This window comes from Lagenorhynchus albirostris, chromosome 1 (genome assembly GCF_949774975.1).
Source record: "Lagenorhynchus albirostris chromosome 1, mLagAlb1.1, whole genome shotgun sequence".
Classification (NCBI taxonomy): Eukaryota; Metazoa; Chordata; class Mammalia; order Artiodactyla; family Delphinidae; genus Lagenorhynchus; species Lagenorhynchus albirostris.
In genome coordinates, this window is record NC_083095.1 from 61,358,572 (window position 1) to 61,379,546 (window position 20,975).

A 20,975-nucleotide genomic window follows, 5' to 3' on the forward strand; every position below is an offset into this window, starting at 1 on the left:
TTAGAATATTCTGCTACAGTGTTCAAGTCCCATAAATTAACAAGTGACTTCCTTGTCTGATAAGTTATTTGTTAATATTTTGCTATCTATCATTAAGGGCTGACTGATTATGCAGCTTTATTTAAATTTTAATAAAAATGCAAAGATTATTGAAAATAAATGTGATCATATACTGTGAAAAGCTGTATTGAATACTTCAGAAGAACAACACAAGAAAATTAATTTCACTGTACTGGATTCTATGTGCCTAGAGGTCTCAGATTGCAAAGTCATAGATGATTTCAGCTCAAGTAAGATTATTGTGAAGCTAAATGAGTAGAGTTGGTAACTTGACTGTCTCTTCCCCTTGCTAATTACCTATTACCTATGAACTGATTTTAATCGTATGGCCTCCATGAACTCCTGAAGATCAATTATTCAATAAAAATGGTTTGCCCTAAATAGTAACCATGATTCGCAAGTAAATGACTTTTTGACCCCAAATATAGATATGACAGGCCGTCTAAAAAAGTTCATTTGGCTCAATCCACTTTTGTCTTAAACTATTAAGAGCATAAATAATACATTATTTAGTTGCCAAAAGAATGTGCTTTTGTTTTGTTTTGTTTCGTGCTTTTGAAATAATGCAAGGTCATTTTACTTACTTCTGAACTTTGTCATTGGCTGCTCGGGAGGCCTCGATGGTGTGCTGAAGCTCTAATTCCATGTTTGCTCGATCTGTCAGAGCTTGCTGCAGTTGGGTAGCTAATTCATCATTTTGTTGTTGAGTGATGGAAACAATGTTCTCTCTACTTTTTAAAGCTTCTTCATAGGTATTAAGGGTATGGTTAAACTGATCCTTCAGATTTTCTTCTTGGGATAAAGATTTGTGTAAACTGAGAAAATATAAAAATAAATAATGTAAACATAAATATGTAGGCTGACTGACCAATAATCTATTTAACAAAAATCTCCAGTTAGAAATACTCATTTCTAAAAATCAATAAAGATAACTTAAACGGGTAAATACAAATAATTTTTATATCACAATATTATACTTGATAATTACCCATTTCTCTGCTTCTAGGCTGAAAGCTACCCAGACAAATGATTATCTTTGCTACCAAAGCATACAAAAAGATGCTGCAGGATGTTAATTTAATTGTATCAGTGTAAATATTACATTCAATTTTCTTTAAAAGGAATAGCAAAGAATTGGAGAATAAAGTATCTCTAGGTAAATAAAAGAATATAATAAGCTGACTGCAAAGAAGTGAGAAGTAAGAGAATGGGCATCAGTTTAGGAGATCCAGGGTCTATTCGGCTGAACACGTAATGAGAATGAATGAGATTTGTACAAATACTGATCAGCCTTATACACAGCATTTTCTACTTGTCACAATTGAGATATAAATGAAGTTAAAATCACAAGTCAACCTGCACAGAAATAATATGTATTCAGATATATTTTCTTTTTGTTAATGAATCTTATGCCAAACACATCCACTCATTAAGTCATACAGAGAAACAGCATATAAATTAAGACTAAATTAATGCAGAAGAAAATGCAGACAAATAGAATCTTAAAATGCTAAAGGTCAGATCTTTGATATGTCATTACAACTACCACCTGAGGTTATTTTGAAATGGCACCAAGCACCTCACTCAATTAAATAAAGACATTTGAAAATATAAATATTTAATAATGGGAAATTTAAAATCCACACAGGAGATGTTCTTTTTTTATTAAATAAGATCATTTCAGTATATGCATACAAAAGAAATGTCGATGGGAGACTTGAAGTAAAACACCCTAACTATATAATACAGATTGATAGTGTTGAAAGAAAGTAATATAATTCTTAAAGCTGTAGAAAGCTGGTCAGGGAACTTTAACTCTGGCTGAATATCTAGTCTGGTACTTTATCTAAAACTTTTCAAACTGAAGTAATTATAAATTTCTTCTTTTTGCTTAAATAGCCTATAAGCCTCTCCAGGGTGCTCACTTTGGACAAGGTGTCACACAGAAATAAGATGGACTTGAGACAGGGATAGTTAGCATACCAAAAGAAATCACGTCAGAATTCAGTTTAGTCCCTAAGAAGAGAGATGCTGCTAAACTGTGGTCAAGTGATTACTATATATGAAATAAGAATGGTGTATACTGCCAGATTTGCAGAGTGCAAAGAAAGGATCTTCCTTCATGGTTTTCATCTTGTTATGTATCTAACCCTTACTTCATTCTTCTTGGTTCTTTCTACCAATCCATATGCTTAAAGACTCCTGTCTCCTGCTCATTCTCCTAATTCTTTCTCTGTTCTCTCATACTTTCTGCATTGTTCCAACTTCCATTTTCTTTCAGTCTACTCTTTTTGTTTACTTGAAACACCCAAGAAAGAAAGAAACTAAAAACAAACAAAACAAAAAAACCTTTAAAAAGTCTATGCTCTTTACCTTTAAATATCAATTTCATTTTTTTTTCTTTAATTTTTTGGCTGTGTCACACAGCATGTGGGAACTTAGTTCCCCGACCAGGGATCGAACCTGCGTCCCCCCGCACTGGAAGGCCGCAGTCTTAACCACTGGACCGCCAGGGAAGTCCCTAATTACATTTTAAATTACGTAATTTGCACAAATCCAAAGTATTCAGCTTGACAAAATGTAAAGAATAAAATACAGAACAAATGCAGAACACTCCAGTCCTCCCAGTTGATCCCCTTTCCAAAGGTAATCACTAGTCCAACCTCTATCAAGATTAATATTGCCTGTTTTTGAACTTTTTGTCTGACTTAATATTTTGCTTAACATAAAGTTTCTGAGATTCATCCTGTTGTTGTATTTTATTCTATGAAGTATTCCATTACATAAATACATAGCAATTTATTTAACCATTCCACTGTTGCTGCTATGAATAATTCCTGTATGTGTGTTTTGATGGACCTAAGTACCCATTTCTTTTTGGCTTGTTTTTTTCCCCCAGCTTTATTGAGGTATAACTGACGTAAGTACTCATTTCTGGAGCAGAATTCCTCCATAGGGCGTATATATGTTCAGATTTAGTAGATACTGCAAAGTTTCCCAAAGTGGTCATACCAATTTATTCTCACATCAGCAAGAGTTCCAGTTGCTCTATATGCACCCGTAGAGGAGGATTGCGAGTCCTCTTAACTTCAGCCATTTTAATGGGGGTGCAGTGAGATTTCATTCTCTTAATGTTGTCTTTTGATGAATGTAAATTCTTAACTTTAATGAAATCTAATTTATTATTATTCCATTAATGGCAGTGCTTTTTTGTGTCCAGTTAAAAAAATCATAGCCTGCCCTATTCTTTATATTTTTAATCTTAAATATATGCTCCTCATTTATTATTTATTTATTTAAAAAGGGATTTTTATTTATGTTTGGCTGCACTGGGTCTTCGTTGCTGCATGTGGGCTTTCTCTAGCTGCAGCGAGCAGGGGCTACTCTTCATTGCAGTGTGTGGGCTTCAGTAGTTGTGGCACGTGGGCTCAGTAGTTGTGGCTCGTGGGCTCCAGAGCGCAGGCTCAGCGGTTGTGGTGCACGGGCTTAGTTGCTCTGTGGCAGGTGGGATCTCTGGACCAGAGCTTGAACCTGTGTCCCCTGTATTGGCAGGTGGATTCTTAACCACTGTGCCACCAGGGAAGTCCTATGCTCTTCATTTAAAACTTGAAGTAGATCAGCATAGTTTGGGAATTCTGCATTTGTTTGTGATACCTACAACACTATCTAGTATATTATAACCAATTAAATATTAAGAATCAATGATTCAATTTTTAAAATCACACCATTATTAAAATCAATATTATCCCCATTTAATCACCTAATCATTCATCATTTACTAGTTTTCTACCATTTAATTTAGTCTTTTCCTTTTTTTGGCAAATTTACACTACCTGACTTTAATTTTTCTCTCAGATGGACCTGTAACTGGGACCCTTTATTCTCAAGCTCAAAAAGCTACTATTCATTCAAAATACCTTGGAAACCTTTAAATCCCCATCAAGTCTTTCTCAAACTGAGGCAGTAGCTGGAGTGATCTCTTAAAAAGATAAATTAGATAACGTCACTCAAAATCCTGCAATAGTACCTCATCAAACTCAGAATAAATCTCTGAAGATAACAAATTACATATTTTAACTCACTAAACCTCACAACAACTTAGGAAGGGAGTCCTATTAATATTACTTTTTTACTAATGAAAAAACTGAAACAAAGAGGTAAGTAATTTAATTAATCTCATACCCCTACCCTAGCAGAGCCAGAACCTGGACACACATCATAGCCTCCTTCCTGGGCTGGAATCCTCCCCTACTTGCCATGGGCTACAAAGCCCTCTATCATCCCGTCTCTCTACCTACCACCTTTTAGCAGACATTCCATTTCTCAGGTACAGCAAGCTTTTCCTGCTTGAAGCATTTCTTTGAAATGCCTTTCCCTCCACGCTTCTATGTGACCGACTCCTACTCATTCACTAGGTCTCAGCATAAATACTACTTTCTCAGATAAACCTTTTATGTCTCTTCAGTCTAAATTTTGATGTTCCTTCCTTGTTATTCTGTCTCATAGAACCTCTTTTCCTTCTTAGAACTTACAATACTTCGTAGTTTTTTTCAGTTTCATCATGTGATTTACTTCCCAATTCCAACATATTAAATTACATAGGGCAATTTTATTTATGGGAAGAATGCATTCATAAGTTTAATAAATTATAATGTTCATAATTTAGGGAAATTTTCTTATAGGAATAAAAGTGAAGTAGAGAGGATATATTCCCAGCATGTATAAATCTATAACCACTGAAGTGCATTTTTGTTTTAGTGATGCTTTTTCCCTCAGAAAGCTCTTCCCTAAATTGACAAGAGGGCCACATTGTTTAGCTTTCTTCAGAGTCATATCACATTTAACCTCTGTTCAAAGTTGATTGAGATGCATTGGTTTTCAGATGCATTTTTTTGTATAGCAGTGGCATTACAATTTAATGGCACTTAAATGACATTGTATGGGAAAATATTTTAAGTTATAGTAAGAATAAATTATAAAACAACAGAAAAGCTGTTAAATCACTCTCAGAAACAGTGTGGCTCACACAATACTAACATAGGATGGTAACCATCCCTATTTATCATGAAGATAACGAAGTAATATAAAAAATTCAATTAACTCTTCCAGTTTTGAAATTATATAATTCTTAATGAATTAATTTTTCTAATTTAGTATAGAAAGTGAGACTTTAAAAATATTTTTACTTAGTAGTCTTTCATATAATCATAATTTGAATCCACACCAACTGTGACTATACATTATCTCCTAGGCTGCTCACCACATTGAGTCCAACAGCAGGCCAAGGTAGGAGATGCCATTCAATGGGTATTAGACCATTAAGTAGCATGTAATAGATTCCTTTCTGTAGTGGTTTCTGTCTTCATTTCAGTGTCTCCTGGTCTGTTCCCTCATGACTGTGATCCTGACTATTTTCCTGATCCCTAACTCTCTGTACTGCCTCAGCCGAAAATATCTCGGAATTTTCAGGTTTATGACCCACTTTTACATTTTGCTTGTAGATATTTATGTTCCCCTCAACTTGTGTTTACCTGCTTGTTGAACTCTCAACTGTAACGTCAAACATGGATTCATCTTATTCTTGCAAACTTGTACTTTTCCATCTATACCAAGTTTTGATGCTACTTTTCTTGGCTTCTTGTGTCCGTGATCAACTATTTCTTAAGTCCTTTCATGAGATCACTTTATTCACCATCTCACTATATGCACTTACACTTCTATTTATGCTTCATTTATTTACAGTAATTGCTCAAGCATTCATGTGATCTATATATACTGTTTATTTTAATTGAATAAATATTCTTGGATTAAAAATTTAGAGATGAGGTGTCACAGTATAGGCCAATAGTTCTTTTTTTTAAAATTAATTAGTTAATTTTTGGCTGCATTGGGTTTTCTTTTCTGTGTGTGGGCTTTCTTTAGTTGTGGTGAGAGGGGGCTACTTTTCGGTGCCGTGCGCAGGCTTCTCATTGTGGTGGCTTCTCTTGTTGCGGAGCACGGCCTTTAGGCGTGCGGGCTTCAGTAGCTGTGTCGCGCGGGCTCAGCAGTTGTGGCTCACGGGCTCTAAAGTACAGGATTAGTAGTTGTGGCACATGAGATTAGCTGCTCTGAAGCATGTGGGATCTTCCCGGACCAGGGCTTGAACCCATGTCCCCTGCATTGGCAGGCGGATTCTTAACCACTGTGTCACCAGGGAAGTCCCAGGCCAATAGTTCTTAACTAGGAGTAATTTTGTCCCTCAGGGACATCTTGTAACATCTGGAGACATTTTTCACTGTTACAACTGGAGGGGGGGATGCTACTAGCATTTAGTGAATAGAGGCCAGAGATGTTGCTCAACATCCTACATTGCAGAGGACAGACCCTCACAACAAAGAATTATCTAGTCTAATACGTCAAGAATGCTAAATCTGGTAAATGAAAAGATGTCAGATTTGGACTTTAAAGAAGTAGATTTAAATTTCAGTCTTGCTGTTCACTCTGTCTGACCTTGGGAAAAATACTTTATAACTTTAAGTATTAATTTCCTCAACTCTAAAACAATGAGAAAAATCTCACTGAGTTCACATGAGAACACAATAAGGTGATCTACTTATGTGAAAATATCTGGCACAATACCTGGCGAAAAACAAGCATTCATACATTGTATACTTTTTTAAGAAATAATTTATTTCTAATTAATTCTGTATAAGGTCTCATACAATATTTAGATATTTTATAAGTAGTTTGATGAAAAACAACTGTTGCTACAGGTTTTTCATGAATTGGGAGAACTAAACTAGTTTTCCTAACCTTTATCACTTACTGATAATATTATTAAATCATTCCGGAAAAAAAAAAAGAGGCAGGTTTGGCTTGTTTCACTGAATAAAAATAAATAAAGACAAAGCGAGTATGGAAACCAGAAGTATGTGCTATGTTGTCCTCAGTATACATTTCCTGAAAGGACAGTGTCTGTTTTTACTTCCTGGTTTATTACATGAATTAATTTGATCTGAGTTTCCGCCTTACTGTGATTGCCTTTTCTCAAAAGAACTTCTTTTAACATTTCTTTCAAGGCAGGTGTACTGGTGACAAATTCCCTCAGTCTTTGTCTAAGAAAGTCTTTATTTCTCCTTCACTTTTGGAGGACAGTTTCACTGGATATAGAATTCTAGGTTTATGTCCCAAGTTTTAGTCTGACATTCAAGGTGCTCCAGAATTCTGTTCTAGTTTTCTTTCCAGACCTTTTCCTAACTATTCTATCAAAAACTTTTATTCTAGCCAAATGGAAACATCAACTGTTCTTTAAAACTGCCCTCACACTTTTCACTCTGGGACTATTGCTCACACTGTTGCCTCCACTTGGAATTCTATTTCCCTATCCCTCTAAGCGCCCGATCACTACACTTCAAGATCCAGATGAACTGCCACAACCGTCATGAAGTCACACTCCCATATCCTGCCCAAGGAGACACTACTTCCTCTAAGCTCCATACCCTTTCCATACCCCTTGTATTATATTCATCGCTTTCTACTATCCTTTATAGCTACTTTATACTCACTTTATCTTCCCTACTTTAGTCTAATGCTATTGAAGGAAGGGGCCATTTTTTACTCTTCTTTATTTCCTTAGAGGGCCTAGCACAGTGGCTTCTCTATAAGAGGCAGACAAAAAGTATTTATTGAACATTGTTGCTTAAATGCTCCATTCGAATAAGTGGGCTCTAGTATTATAGAAGAGTCACATCAGTTTTATTTCCCTTTCTTTTCTCCTTATCTTTATGTGCAGCCTCATATTCTCCATTGCTTCCCTCATCCACACTCCATTCCATTCCATTTTTGAGGAATATTTAAAGATTAACATTTTTGTTTTGAGATCATTACAAATTCACATGCAGTTGTAAGAAATAATACAGAAAGATCCCTCATGTCATTTACCACTTTCCCCCAAAAGTAACATTTTGTAAAATTATAGTAAATTTATAGTAAATTTATGTAAAATTATAGTAAATTTTGTAAAATTATAGCAACATTTTGTAAAATTATAGTATAATAGCACCACCAAGATATTGACATTGATACAGTCAAGATACAAAACAGTTATATCACCACGAAGTATATTTCCCTACTTCCTTACCACTCCATCCCCTCCTTAAACCCTAAGAACCACTAATCTGTTTCCTATTTCTATAATGTCATTTCAAGAGTGTTATACAAATGGAAAGGTTTGGGGATTTTCTGTTGTCTCTCAGCATAGTTCTCTGGGGATTCATTCAGGTTATTGCATGTATCAGTAATGGAATAAGAGTTTTTTTAGGAAATGGTCTGTTACTTCTAAATTGCCATTTTTATGCATGTAGAGCTGTCCATAGTAATCTCTTATTGTTTTTATCTCTGCGAAGTCTATAGTGATATCCTATCATTCCTGATATTTATAATGTGTTTTCTCTCTGCTCTTATGTGCTTCTTTCTGTTTTTTTTTTTTTTTTTTTTGCGGCACGCGGGCCTCTCACTGTTGTGGCCTCTCCCGTTGCGGAGCACAGGCTCCGGACGCCCAGGCTCAGCAGCCATGGTTCACGGGTCCAGCCGCTCTGTGGCATGTGGGATCTTCCCGGACTGGGGCATGAAACCGTGTCTCCTGCATCGGCAGGCAGACTCTCAACCACTGGGCCACCAGGGAAGCCCTTTTCTGTTCTTATTTTTAATATTTTCTTCCTTCTGCTTGCTTTGCAATTATTTTTTTGTTCTCTTTCCAGATTCTTGAGGTAGGACCTTAGATTGTTGATTTGATACACTTCCAATTTTCCTAATGTATGTATTTAGTGCTAAAAATTTCACTCTCAGCACTGCCTTAGCTATGTCCCAGAAATTTTGCTATGCAGTACTTTTATTTTCATTCACTTCCATATATATTTTTTAATTTCCCTTGAGAATTCTTATTTGACTCATGGATTATTTAGAAATGTGTTGTTAAATGTTCCCAAGTGTTTGGAGATTTGTTACATCTCCTTACCACATAAGGTAACAAAGGTTCCAGTTATTTAATGTGGACATCTTTTGGGGGGGGCATTTTTGGCCTATTACAATTAATAAAATCAATAAACCTATAGCCAGGCTAACCAAGAAAAAAGAAAGAAGATAAAAATTACTAATATCAGAAATGAAAGAGAGGTCATCACTACTGATCCCAGGGACATTAACAGGATAATAAAGTAATGTTATTAACAACTCTATGTCCACAAATTTAATAACTTAGATAAAATGGACCAAATTCCTTGCAAGATACAAACTACCAAAACTCACGCAAGGAGAAATAGACAATCTGAATAAGCCTTTACCTATTAAAGAAATTAAATCAATAGTCAGTGCATTCCAAAAAAGAAAACCCGAGGCCCAGAGGAGTTAATCAAACATTTAAGGAAGAAATGATACCAATTTTTTTTATACCAATTCTTTAAAATCTCTTCCAGAAAGTAGAAACAGAGGAAATATTTTCTAACTCAATCTATGAATCCAGCATTACCCTAACACCAAAACCAGATAAAGACGTTATTAGAAAAGAAAACCTACAGAATATTATCTCTCATGTATATAGACGCAAAAATCCTCAACAAAATATTAGCAAATCGAACCCAACAAAGTACATAAAGAATTATGCACTCCTATCCAGTAGGATTTATTCTCGGTATAAAACATTAGAAAATCAATTAATATAGTCCATTACAAAACAATCTAAAGAAGACAAATCATTTGATCATACCAATAAATGCAGAAGAAGCACTGGAAAATCTAATATCCATTCATGATAAAAACTCTCAGCTAACTAGGAAGAGAGAATAAATTTCTAAACTTGATATAGAGCATCTACAAAAAAAACCCTACAGCTAACATCATACTTATTGGTGAGAAATTAGATGCTTTCTCTCCCAAATCAGGGCCAAGACAAGGATATCTCCTCTCACCACTTCTGTTCAACACAGTACTGGATGTCCTAGCTAATAAGACAATAAAATAAAATAAAATGTATACAGATTAAGAAGGAAAAAATAAGACTGTCTTCGTTCACAGATAACATGATTGTCTATGTAGAAAATCTAAAAGACTCAACGAAAATAAAACAACAAAACTCCTGGAACTAATTAGTCACTTTAACAAGGCTGCAGGATGTAAGGTTAATATAAAGTCAATTGCTTTCTTATGTTGCAGCAGTGAACAATTCCAATTTAAAATTAAAACATAATACCACTTATATTACCACTCCCCCAAACGAAATATTTAGATATAAATCTAACAAAATATGTATAGGATCTATATGAGGAAAACTCAGATGAAAGATATCAAAGGCCTAAATAAATGGAGAGATATTCCACGAGCATGAATAAAAAGACTCAATAGGGCTTCCCTGGTGGCGCAGTGGTTGGGAGTCCGCCTGCCGATGCAGGGGACCGGGTTCGTGCCCCGGTCCGGGAAGATCCCACATGCCGCAGAGCGGCTGGGCCCGTGAGCCATGGCCGCTGAGCCTGCGCGTCCGGAGCCTGTGCTCCGCAACGGGAGAGGCCACAACAGTGAGAGGCCCGCGTACTGCAAAAAAAAAAAAAAAAAAAAAAAAGACTCAATATTGTTAAGATGTCAATTCTTCCTAACTTGTTCTATAGATTCAATGCAATGCCAGTCAAAAGCCCAGAAAATTATTTTGTACATATTGACAAACTGTTTCTAAAGTTCATATGGTGAGGCAAAAGATCTAGGACAGCCAACTCAATATTGAGGGAGGACAAAGTCAGAAGACTGACACCATCCAACTTCAGGACTTAAAGCTATAGCAATCACGACAGCATTACACTGGCAAAAGAAGAGACAAACAGATCAGTTGAAGAGAATAGAGAGCCTTGAAATAGATCCATACAACAATGGTCAACTGATCTTGACAAAAAAGCACAGGCAATTCAATGGACAAGGAATAGCCTTTTCTTTAACAAATTGTGCTGGAACAAATGGACATCCATACAAGAAAAAAAATAATCTACACCAAGAACTTACACCTTTCACAAAAAATAACTAAAAATGTGTTATAGGCCTAAGGAGTAAAATGAAAAACTATACAACATCTAGAAGATAACATAAGAGAAAACTGAGGTGATCTTGGGTTTAATAATGAGTTTTTACATACAACACCAACACCATGGATTTTTCATAATCCATGAAAAAAACAGATGTTAGACCTTATTAAAATTAAAAACTTATATGCTGCAAGACATACTGTTAAAAGAATGAAAAGACAATCCACAGACTGCAGAAAATCTTTGAAAAATACATATCTGATAAAGGACTAGTATGCAAAATATACAAAGAACTCTTAAAATGCAACAATAAGAAAATAAGCCTCAATTAAAAAATAGACAAAAGAAGCAGATATATCACCAAAGAAGAAATACAGATGGCATATCAACATACAAAAGGAGGCTCAACATCATAGGCTACCAGGGAACTGCAAATTAAAACAGTGAGATACCACTATACCTATTGGAAGAGCTAAATCCAGAAAAGGAGTAACACGAAATTCTGGTGAGGATGTGGGGCAACAGGAACTCCGGCTTATTGGTAGTGGTAATGCAAAATAGTACAGGTACTCTGAAAGACAGTTTGGCAGTTTCTTACAAAGCTACACATAATCTTACCATATGATACACTGATCGTGCTCCTAAGTGTTTACCCAATAGTAATGAAAACCTATGTCTACGCAACAACCTGAACGTGAGTGTTTATAGCAACTTCATTCGTAATTTCCCCAAACTGGAAGCAACCAAGATATCTTTCAATAGGCAAAAATATATAAACAAACTGTGGTACATCCATACAATGGGATATCATTTAATGATAAAAAGTGAGATATCAAGCCGTGAAAACACATGGAGGAAACTTAAATGCATGTTACTTAGTGAAAGAAGCCAGTCTGGAAGGCTATATACTGCATGATTTCAACTATATGACACTGTGGAAAAGGCGAAACTACAGACACAGTAAACAGGTCAGTAGTTGCCAAAGGTTCAGGGGGAGGCAGAGGTGGATAAAAAGGCAAAAGCACATGTTTTTTTTTTTAAGTGCTGTGACACTATTCTGTATGAAACTGTAACAGTGAGTACATGATATTTTGCATTTTTCAAAACCCATAGAATGGTACAACACAAGGAGTGAACCCTAATGTAAACTGTGGACTTTAAGTAATGATAAGGTATCAATATGGTTTCACTAACCGTAACAAATGTGCCACACCAACACAAGATATTAATAATGGGGAAACTACCTGTGGGAGGAGGTATATGAGAACTCTGTATTATCTCAATTTTACTGTAAATCTAAACTGTTCTAATAAATAAAGTCTATTAAATCCCACCCTCCCAAGACACACACACACACACACACACACACACACACACACACACACACACAGAGTATTAATGAAGGCTGACTAACCATAAGTCCAGTAGGAATCAAAAGTGACATCAGATAGAAAAGAGGGCAAGCATAGCCAGCCATGGCATAATAGCCAAATCAGACCTAATCACACTTGAATTTAGCTGTCTGTTATAAGTTATAAACTGAAGCATCTCCACAGGAGGGCTTATCAGGTAGGGTAAACCCTACCTGTGATGAGATGTCATATTTATGTAGACACTAGATAACAAGCTGTTAGAAATAGTGTAGAAGAAATCCCTGCACAATGTAGAAGACTGGACTCAGTCATCTCTAGGTGTAAGTGAGCTCACAATGCTGAGGCCTAGTTAAATGCCAGATATCATAATTTGTCATCCTAATTCTACTGAAAGGGGTACTCCATCTAAGAACAGTCACACAAAGGAAGAGTGTCACCCGCATAAGGGTCAGTTCTAGACAAAAAGATTTTTGAGGAGCTTGGCACAAGCTCATTAGCCAATTTCTTAGCAGATGGCTGAGAAGTTTGCTCAGCTACTGAAAACTATGTCCCATACCATCTGCATGAATAAATGATTTTACTAAAAATGTAAAAACCTCAAATAATCAACTGTTCATTTTTTTAAAATTTATTTTTTAATTTTTGGCTGCATTGGGTCTTTGTTGCTGCACGTGGGCTTTCTCTAGTTGCAGCGAGCAGGGGCTACTCTTCATTGCGGTGCGCAGGCTTCTTTTGTTGCAGAGCACGGGCTCTAGGCCTGCTGGCTCAGTAGTTGTGCCGCACAGGCTTAGTTGCTCCGTGACACGTGGGATCTTCCTGGACCAGGGCTCAAACCCGTGTCCCCTGAATTGGCAGGTGGATTCTTAACCACTGTGCCGCCGGAGAAGCCCTAACCAACTGTTCTTACATAGGGTAAATATTTTTCTATTTTATTAGTGATCCTAAGTGACTCCCTTAGGAAAAGTAAATAAAGTCCTATTAGATATATAGTTTTATTTCACATTATATAAAGCTTAGGATAAGCACTGATGCTGATCTCAGCTACGAGGTTTAAATAAATTCATTTTATGAGACCATTACAAACACACAGTGCTTGATACACAGCTGTTGCTGTACAGTTATTTGGTTAATTGAATTGCTGAATAGGGTTCAGTCAGTATGCATACTGGAAGCATGTGCTTTGTTTTACTTGGAATTGGGTGGCAGCATGGTGACACGTCAGGCCCTGCTTCCCTTCCTCATGTAAATGAATGACTACTGTGTTCTGGGCACTTTGCTAGAGCTAGAGCTAGAGTAGTGACTAAACACACATTTCAAATTATTTTAAGTGCTATAAAGGAAGGGATGTGACATTTGAGTTGAAATTTAAAGGTAAGAGTAGGTATTAACTAGAAGAGAGGTGAAGGAGGCATTTCAGGCACAGGGAAGAACATGTGCCAAGGCCTTATAATAAGAGAAAGGATGGCTGATGAGCTCAATGAAGCCCAGTTACAACCAGTGCTCGTATCAGTGAACAAGTGGTTGGGTCTAGATCATAGAGGGCCTTTTGGAACATGAGGACCAAACAGGAATTTGGTCTTTTTCTTAAGGCAAATGAGAAGCTGCTAAAGGATTTTAAAGAGAGGGGAACAAGATTTGCCTTTTAAAACAATTGCTCTGCTCTGGCCAGGGGGTGTTTTGTGTCTCTTCATCACCTTACATGACAAACAGCCTCTAACCACTAAGATGCACCTTGCTCCTTTTCTGAGTGGAATTTCAAGAGAGCATGGAACTATATACTGAGGCTTAAATTTAGGAAATAAAATTCTAGAACTCACCTTTTATTTATTTTCTTGGGTCAGATATTCCACTTATGAAGATTTTTTGTTTTGTTTTGTTTTCTGCCAGGGATTCTGACTAAGTTCAAAGCTATGCTAGTCTGGTCTAAAAGATGGGATTTCTCTTGGATCTAGTTTGGGATCATCTCATTTAGAATCAAATTGTCTGTGCTTGCTGTCTTCACCTCAAATTCTATTCAAGCCTCTACCATCTGCTCTGTCCACAACTGCTCCAGAAAAGATCTTGTTGCTCAGTATAAAAGACATTTTCAATCTTCATGTTATAGGACCTATCAGAAGCCAATTCTTTCTGGAAATGCCTTCTTTCCTTGCTTTCTATAAAAATACACTTCTGGTTTTCTGCTTCATCAAAAGTATTTCTTGATGCTTCTTAATCTCCTTTGGAGGCATCCTTAACTGTTGGTTAACTGTTGGTCATTCTAGCCACTCTCCCTTGATTTCAACCCAGTCCCATGGCTTCACTCAATCATTTATTTCACTTGGAAGTCTTTCTCTCCCGATCAGATTTCTATCCTGAGCACCAGATCTACACAATTACCTAGGAGACATCTTCACTTGACCATCCTGCAAATATCTACAACTCAGTATGTCTAAAACTAAACTCATGATCTCATTTTATATCCTTCTACTAATCAGCCCTTTCTTTCCCTCCCTTCTCCCTGGGCATCACTTTCTACTCAGTGTTCACGCTCAAAACCTATGCATCATCCTTGACATCCATTTCTCACCTAAAAATCTAATCAATCCTTTTGATTGATCAATCTAATCAATCCCTTGCATCTTTCTAGTATTCTTTTCAGCTCCATTACCATTATCATAATTTAGAGTGCCTGCTACTATTTTCTTAAGTGGGTTACTTCAATAGTCTTCACTTGCTCTTTGCCTTGAGTGAGTTTTCTAAAGCACAAATATGAATGTATGACAACCTGGATTAAAACTCTTCAATGACTCCTCACTGCTCTGAGGATAAAGTCCAAATTCCTTTAAGCATCCTTTACAAAGCTCTTCATGCCTCTCTATCCAGCTCACTTCTCTTTATTCACCTATTTACCTCTATACTCAAGCCAGGATGAACAAATTTCATATCCCCTAGAACACTGACCTTACCTTTTTTACTTAACTAGCCCCTACTCATCCTTTAGATCTCAGCATGGATATGAGTTTCTCTAAGAAATCTGACCTGTTGTTCAGATTAGGTGATCCTCTCATGTGTTCCTATAGTACTCTGACCTTCCAACTGGACAGATGTTAAGCGATTTTTTTTTCACCATTTGATCTCTAGTGCCCAGAAAAGGATTTAATAAATATTTGTGGAATTGATTAATTAATTACTGGTTCCATAGGCTCGCTTCATGTGGTTCTTAATTTTTTTAATGTTTTAATGGTTGACTAGAATCTCTGTGATTGGTATGTGCCCTGCAGAATATAAACTATGGATATGTAGTACTGGTCTGTAGTTAACTGATGTGGCTTCCAGGTTGATTGCTTTGTGAACACTAAGAGTAATAAAAAGCCTAAGATTTAAAAAGAAAATGAAAGAAAGAAAAGTAAGCAAAAATAACTCTGATGAGTTATTCTCTTCTGGAAGGAGATTTTACATTGACTCTCATTACTATGGCACCATTGTGGACTTCAGCAGTTTTCCTGGAATACTAGAAACAAGTGCTACTGGACTCCCCCCTGGTGGATGAATGAACATTTGCTTGTAGTGAAATAATCCTTGAAAGGAGTCATTCATTCAATAAATATTTACTGAGCAACTAGACATATATAGTACCAAGTACAAATTAAATGCTTGAGGATACATCAGTAACCAAAGCAGATAAAAATGTTTGATCTTATAGAGGTTTTGCTCACTACGCTATCTTTAGTGCCTGGAAGAACTGCTTTATATTTGTAAATTGATTAATTAATGTTACTTAAGGCCTGCTTCTAATCTGAATCTTTCTTTACTTCCTTACATCTTGATAGCCTTCCATTCTAGATATGGGATTGCATGGCAGATGCATAGAGAAGGAAGAAGGAGAGCTGTAACACAATCCTCCTGGGGGTAACCTCTACATCTCTCCTATTTTCCTTTATATCTCTGATTTAAAATCATTTTTAGGAACTTCCCTGATGGTCCAGTGGCTAAGACTCCATGCTCCCAATGCAGGGGGCCCGGGTTTGATCCCTGGTCAGGGAACTAGATCCCACATGCCACAAGTGAAAGATCCTGTATGCTGCAACTAAAGATCCCGCAAGCCACAAGAAAATCGTGCATGCGGCAATGAAGATCCAGCATGCTGCAACTAAGACCCGACACAGCCAAATAAATAATTTAAAAAAAAACAAACATTTTTACCATAATTTAGTGTAATCAACAAACGCTAGCTTGTGAAATTTAAAGCAGTTCTCTTTATAGTGAATAGAGTTATAAGAAATTATCTTTTATCAGAATTTTGTTCATGATTTTGGCTATGGTAATTGTAGAGAAATGTTATTCACACACACCAGAATGATTCCTTATTTTTTAGGAAATTACACATGTGCTGTATACATCTTATTTAAAAGGAAATCAATCTGTTAATCATTTTGTTATATTTTTTAGCAGTTGCTCTTTATAATATGTGAAAATTGAAGACATGAATAAAATCAGTCCAAACTTCTATCAGAATACTTTATCTACATGTTTTAGGGATTATGAAGATAAAAGTAAGGTTATTGTTTCTTTGAGAGCTAAAGAACTCAGTAAAGCATTCATTCAGGTTTCTTCAGAAGGGAATACTTGGTTTATCAAGTATGATAACACTAAAACATGCCTTATAGCACATTTATAGGCATCAGAATTCTTTCAAAAAAATGTAGCTAATAATCAGGATGAATGTCATTTACTTTTGTTTTGGTCTCCAGGAAATATTGTTTACTTTGCTTTAAAATTTATGTGAGTCATTTTGGTTATATGCCTTTTTTAATTAGGTTGAAGGAAGCAATCACTGGGGAGAAAGCGGAAATCAATTCTGATCTGATATTGATAGCTACTGTGCTGTAAACTGTGTGTCCTTTCTAATTAAATGTAAACATGTTCAGTTCTAAAGTCCAGCAGCAATGACAACAGTCACTAGGAAAGATTGCCTAAGTACTTACTGCTCAACTGATCTGCCTGGCCTTTATTTCTTTCATAGTTGTGCTTGTGCAATCATTGCTGGGGTGAATGCTGGTTGTAACTGACTTTTTTTAGGTCATCTTCAGAGAAAATATTTGACAAGAATGTAGAGTGCTCTGTAATACCTAAAGTTATTTATTAACTATGTCCTTCTGATAGCTAATCAATGGCATTGCACAGAGTCAAATTTGTTACGCCAAACTGCCCCCCTGCCCAAAGCCGAGTCTTGGTAAATATTTAATGGCAGTAGAGGTGTTTTGCTAGTTATCAAACTGATATGTTAAAGGACTCTTAAAAGCAACTTTATCTTGCCTTCCCTTCCATAAATGATTTGCTCAGCAATATAGTGTGTAGGTGTAAAAGCATCTGGCTTTCATTTTACTGAGTGTCTTGCTCAGAAAAAGACCAAGTAAGAATAAACATGAAAAAATGCTCATTTTAATCAGTACTCTGTCACTTAAACATAAGAGGGGAAAACAAACCACCAACAAACTTCTCTCCTTGGTAAAATGCCACCTCAAAGCATAAAACAACCCAGCTCCTTTCACTGTACTAAACACTACACCAGACTTATTCAAAATCCATTGTACAGCCGCTGTCATCAGGAAATGTTATAAAGTTTCTGTTGCTACAGAGTTGCTACGTGCTCTGTAAAGATCAGAAGACGTCTGGATTTTTGGTTTTTATTCAACACAGTAAAGGTTGGGTTTTACATCTTTACCTTTTAAATTACTGAATTTTAGGCCCTCTTGTTTCACTTACTCTAACTCCTGGCTGGGCAGGAAAAAATGGCAGTTTTTTTTTTTTTAAATGTGGAAGAAATCTCTTCAGACTTAAGTTTTATTAGAATACTTGATAACTGTTTAGAATCTTTCTAGAAATTAGGCTGATTTAAAATTTTTTTCACTTATTTAATTCTTATAGATTTTCAAGGAAGTTATTAACACATTTTTTATTCTGGCCTTCCCCTCAGTCTAAAAATTTAACACTAAATTGACTACTCAATACTGTCTTATGAAGTATGAATTTTAATAGCCTAAATCTAGAAGGTCACAAAATTATTCTCCTAAATATCAAATAAGAATGGGTGACTCAAAGCACTGTACTGAATTAATGGTCCTTTACGATGCATCCTACATCAAAAGGGTTTTCTTTATTGAAAATAAAGAAAAAAGTGTGAAAGTAAAAAGTTTAAGTTCTCAGAATGGAAAAATATTACAAATGTGCTAGATCTGAGGTGGAAACACTGGATTTCACAATCCTTGGATGATCTGTTTATTTACTTTGTGGTGGTCTGAAAGGAACGTTTATACATTTTTTTGCCTGACATGGCTAGTGTATAGAAGAGAAATAGCCGCCTACTATCAGTGACATGAATTTTTAAGATATTACTGATGGGCCAATTGGTATGAAGGCAAGGTTTCTCAATTTTTCCTAAAATTCTTTCTAAGAGTTATTTAATAATATGGTGCTTTGAGAGAGCAAGGTACCATACTCCAACTTTAAAAGGAGTTTCATTTTGTACATTGCTGACCTCTGTATATTAAAGTTTGGAAAGATGGCATAGAATATGTATGTTTTTAAATAAGTATTTCTGGTTTATGTCTCTTGAAGACATGTCTATATTCATTTTGATATCTGATATTTTATGCGATATAATGGCATTTCCTTACTTCTCAAAATTTGGCCAGGGACCCAGGTCAGACCAGAACTAGGGGCAGGCTAGCAGGTACATGTCTGGGGCTTCAATTTTAAATGGTCACAAAAACCTCACCGGAATAAATTTAAAATATGGGGGTCAATAACTCATGTTGCACAGGTAACCAATTACTCACGTAAATGAAAAAATGTAAATTGGGTTACTGCTGCTAAATAGATGGGTACCTCAACTGGAAATTTAAAACAATTTTTTTTGCTGTCTCTGATACACAATTACATATTATAATGTATGACAAATCACATCAATTACACTTTACCAGCCAGCTAACTTCTGAAACCATATAATATGGGGTGTGAGGCCATAGGTGATTTAGTTCTAATATGCTTCTTCAGAAACTGTCTGGTTTGGGAAGTTGCAAAAGACATATAGAAGAAGCTATGGCAGTACATAGTAGGGGCACCTAGCCCAGACTGACTGAGGGGTAGAGAGGAGCTTCTTAGAAGACATGTCTAATCTGAGTTTTGAAAAAGGAATAGGAGTTGCTCAATCAAACAAAGGTATATAAAGGATGTTGTAGCTAAAGAAGGTCATGTGTATCAGCATGGTGGTATGAGAAAAGCTTTGATGAAAATATTTAACTCATTATAGACTTGCAAATATGTCCAGTCCTAAAGAGAAACCTTCAGATCTTTGTAAAGTAGGGGAGGGAGAGGAGATTATTTTAAGAGAGAAAGAGAGTGTTCTCTTACTTCCAAGTATTTTCTGAAACTAAGAGAGAGGATAACTGATGCTCTGAGTGCAGTAAGGTCAATGTGTGGCAACTCTTTGGTCTGGTTGAGGACATGCTCATTTTTACTGTCATCACTCATTCATTCAACAAATATTTACAGAACATCTACTTTGTGCTAGACGTAGTTCTAGGCATTATGGATAGAGTAATGAATGAAACAGACCAAGATCCCCACTCTTCTAAAATTTTTGAGAATGAAGTTTACTTGGCTTTATTTAGCAAAGACCCACCTGGCAGGTGAGGTCCCTTCCTGAAGACCTAACATACAGTCCTAGTCTGAGAGGCTCTCATCTGTTTTCCACTCTATCCTCTACATCAAGACTCCCAGATACCAATTCTTTGGTTTTTAAAACTAATGCTTTATTTCAAATCTTGTATATATTTTCATGGTGAGTCCTCTTTTTATATTATATGTATCTCTGGAATAGATTTTCTGTCAACAAAGTATATCTTGCTATAATATGTCCTTTTTAATAGTAAAGGTATATTTGAATATTATGCAAACACCAAAAAGAATATTAATTACAATTTTAAAGAACAATTCAATTGTAAAAACAATTCCTTGAAGGTAGCCTGTAAAGTGAGTTTTCATATATCCATGCTTATTTTCCAAAAGATTTGATATTTTTATAAGAAAAAACATTAGGATGAACTGAAATATTTTGATAATAAGAAAAGGTCTGAAATCATTAATACTAGATTTTGTAGTATCCAACATCCATCTATATTCTGGTAATCACTGCCCATAAGAGATTTACTTTGAGGAGAGACAAATATAACTTCTAGGTCTCTTAGAAGTAAATCATCAAAACCAACCAACCAACCAATCCAACAAACTGACAGTTAAATGATATAGCAGGGAAATCTTTACTGTCCTTACAGTCCAATATTTAGCTAGCTTTGGATTGAAATAGTGGATTAAGACAAGATGTACTGCTGCTGAGCTTATTGTAACAAAGAATGTTAGGCTCCTTTCAATAAGCAAGGTTGTATTTCCTTTATCTGAAAAATTCATAGCTGCAACATGCTTGTTTTTCATTTAATAAGTTCCTATTGTGGGTATGTAT

The 20,975-nt window shown here is 35.9% G+C and overlaps 1 protein-coding gene across 6 annotated transcripts in view; it reads right to left on the reverse strand.

Annotated features, from left to right (window-relative positions):
• The window catches only part of MIPOL1 (mirror-image polydactyly 1), a 327,507-nt gene that overhangs the window by 46,959 nt on the left and 259,573 nt on the right, over positions 1-20,975 (reverse strand). For all 6 annotated transcript variants that reach the window (XM_060143284.1, XM_060143302.1, XM_060143275.1 and 3 more), the window contains one exon: positions 645-875. In XM_060143284.1, coding sequence (XP_059999267.1) covers positions 645-875 — 231 coding nt within the window. The remainder of the gene's footprint in view (positions 1-644; positions 876-20,975) is intronic.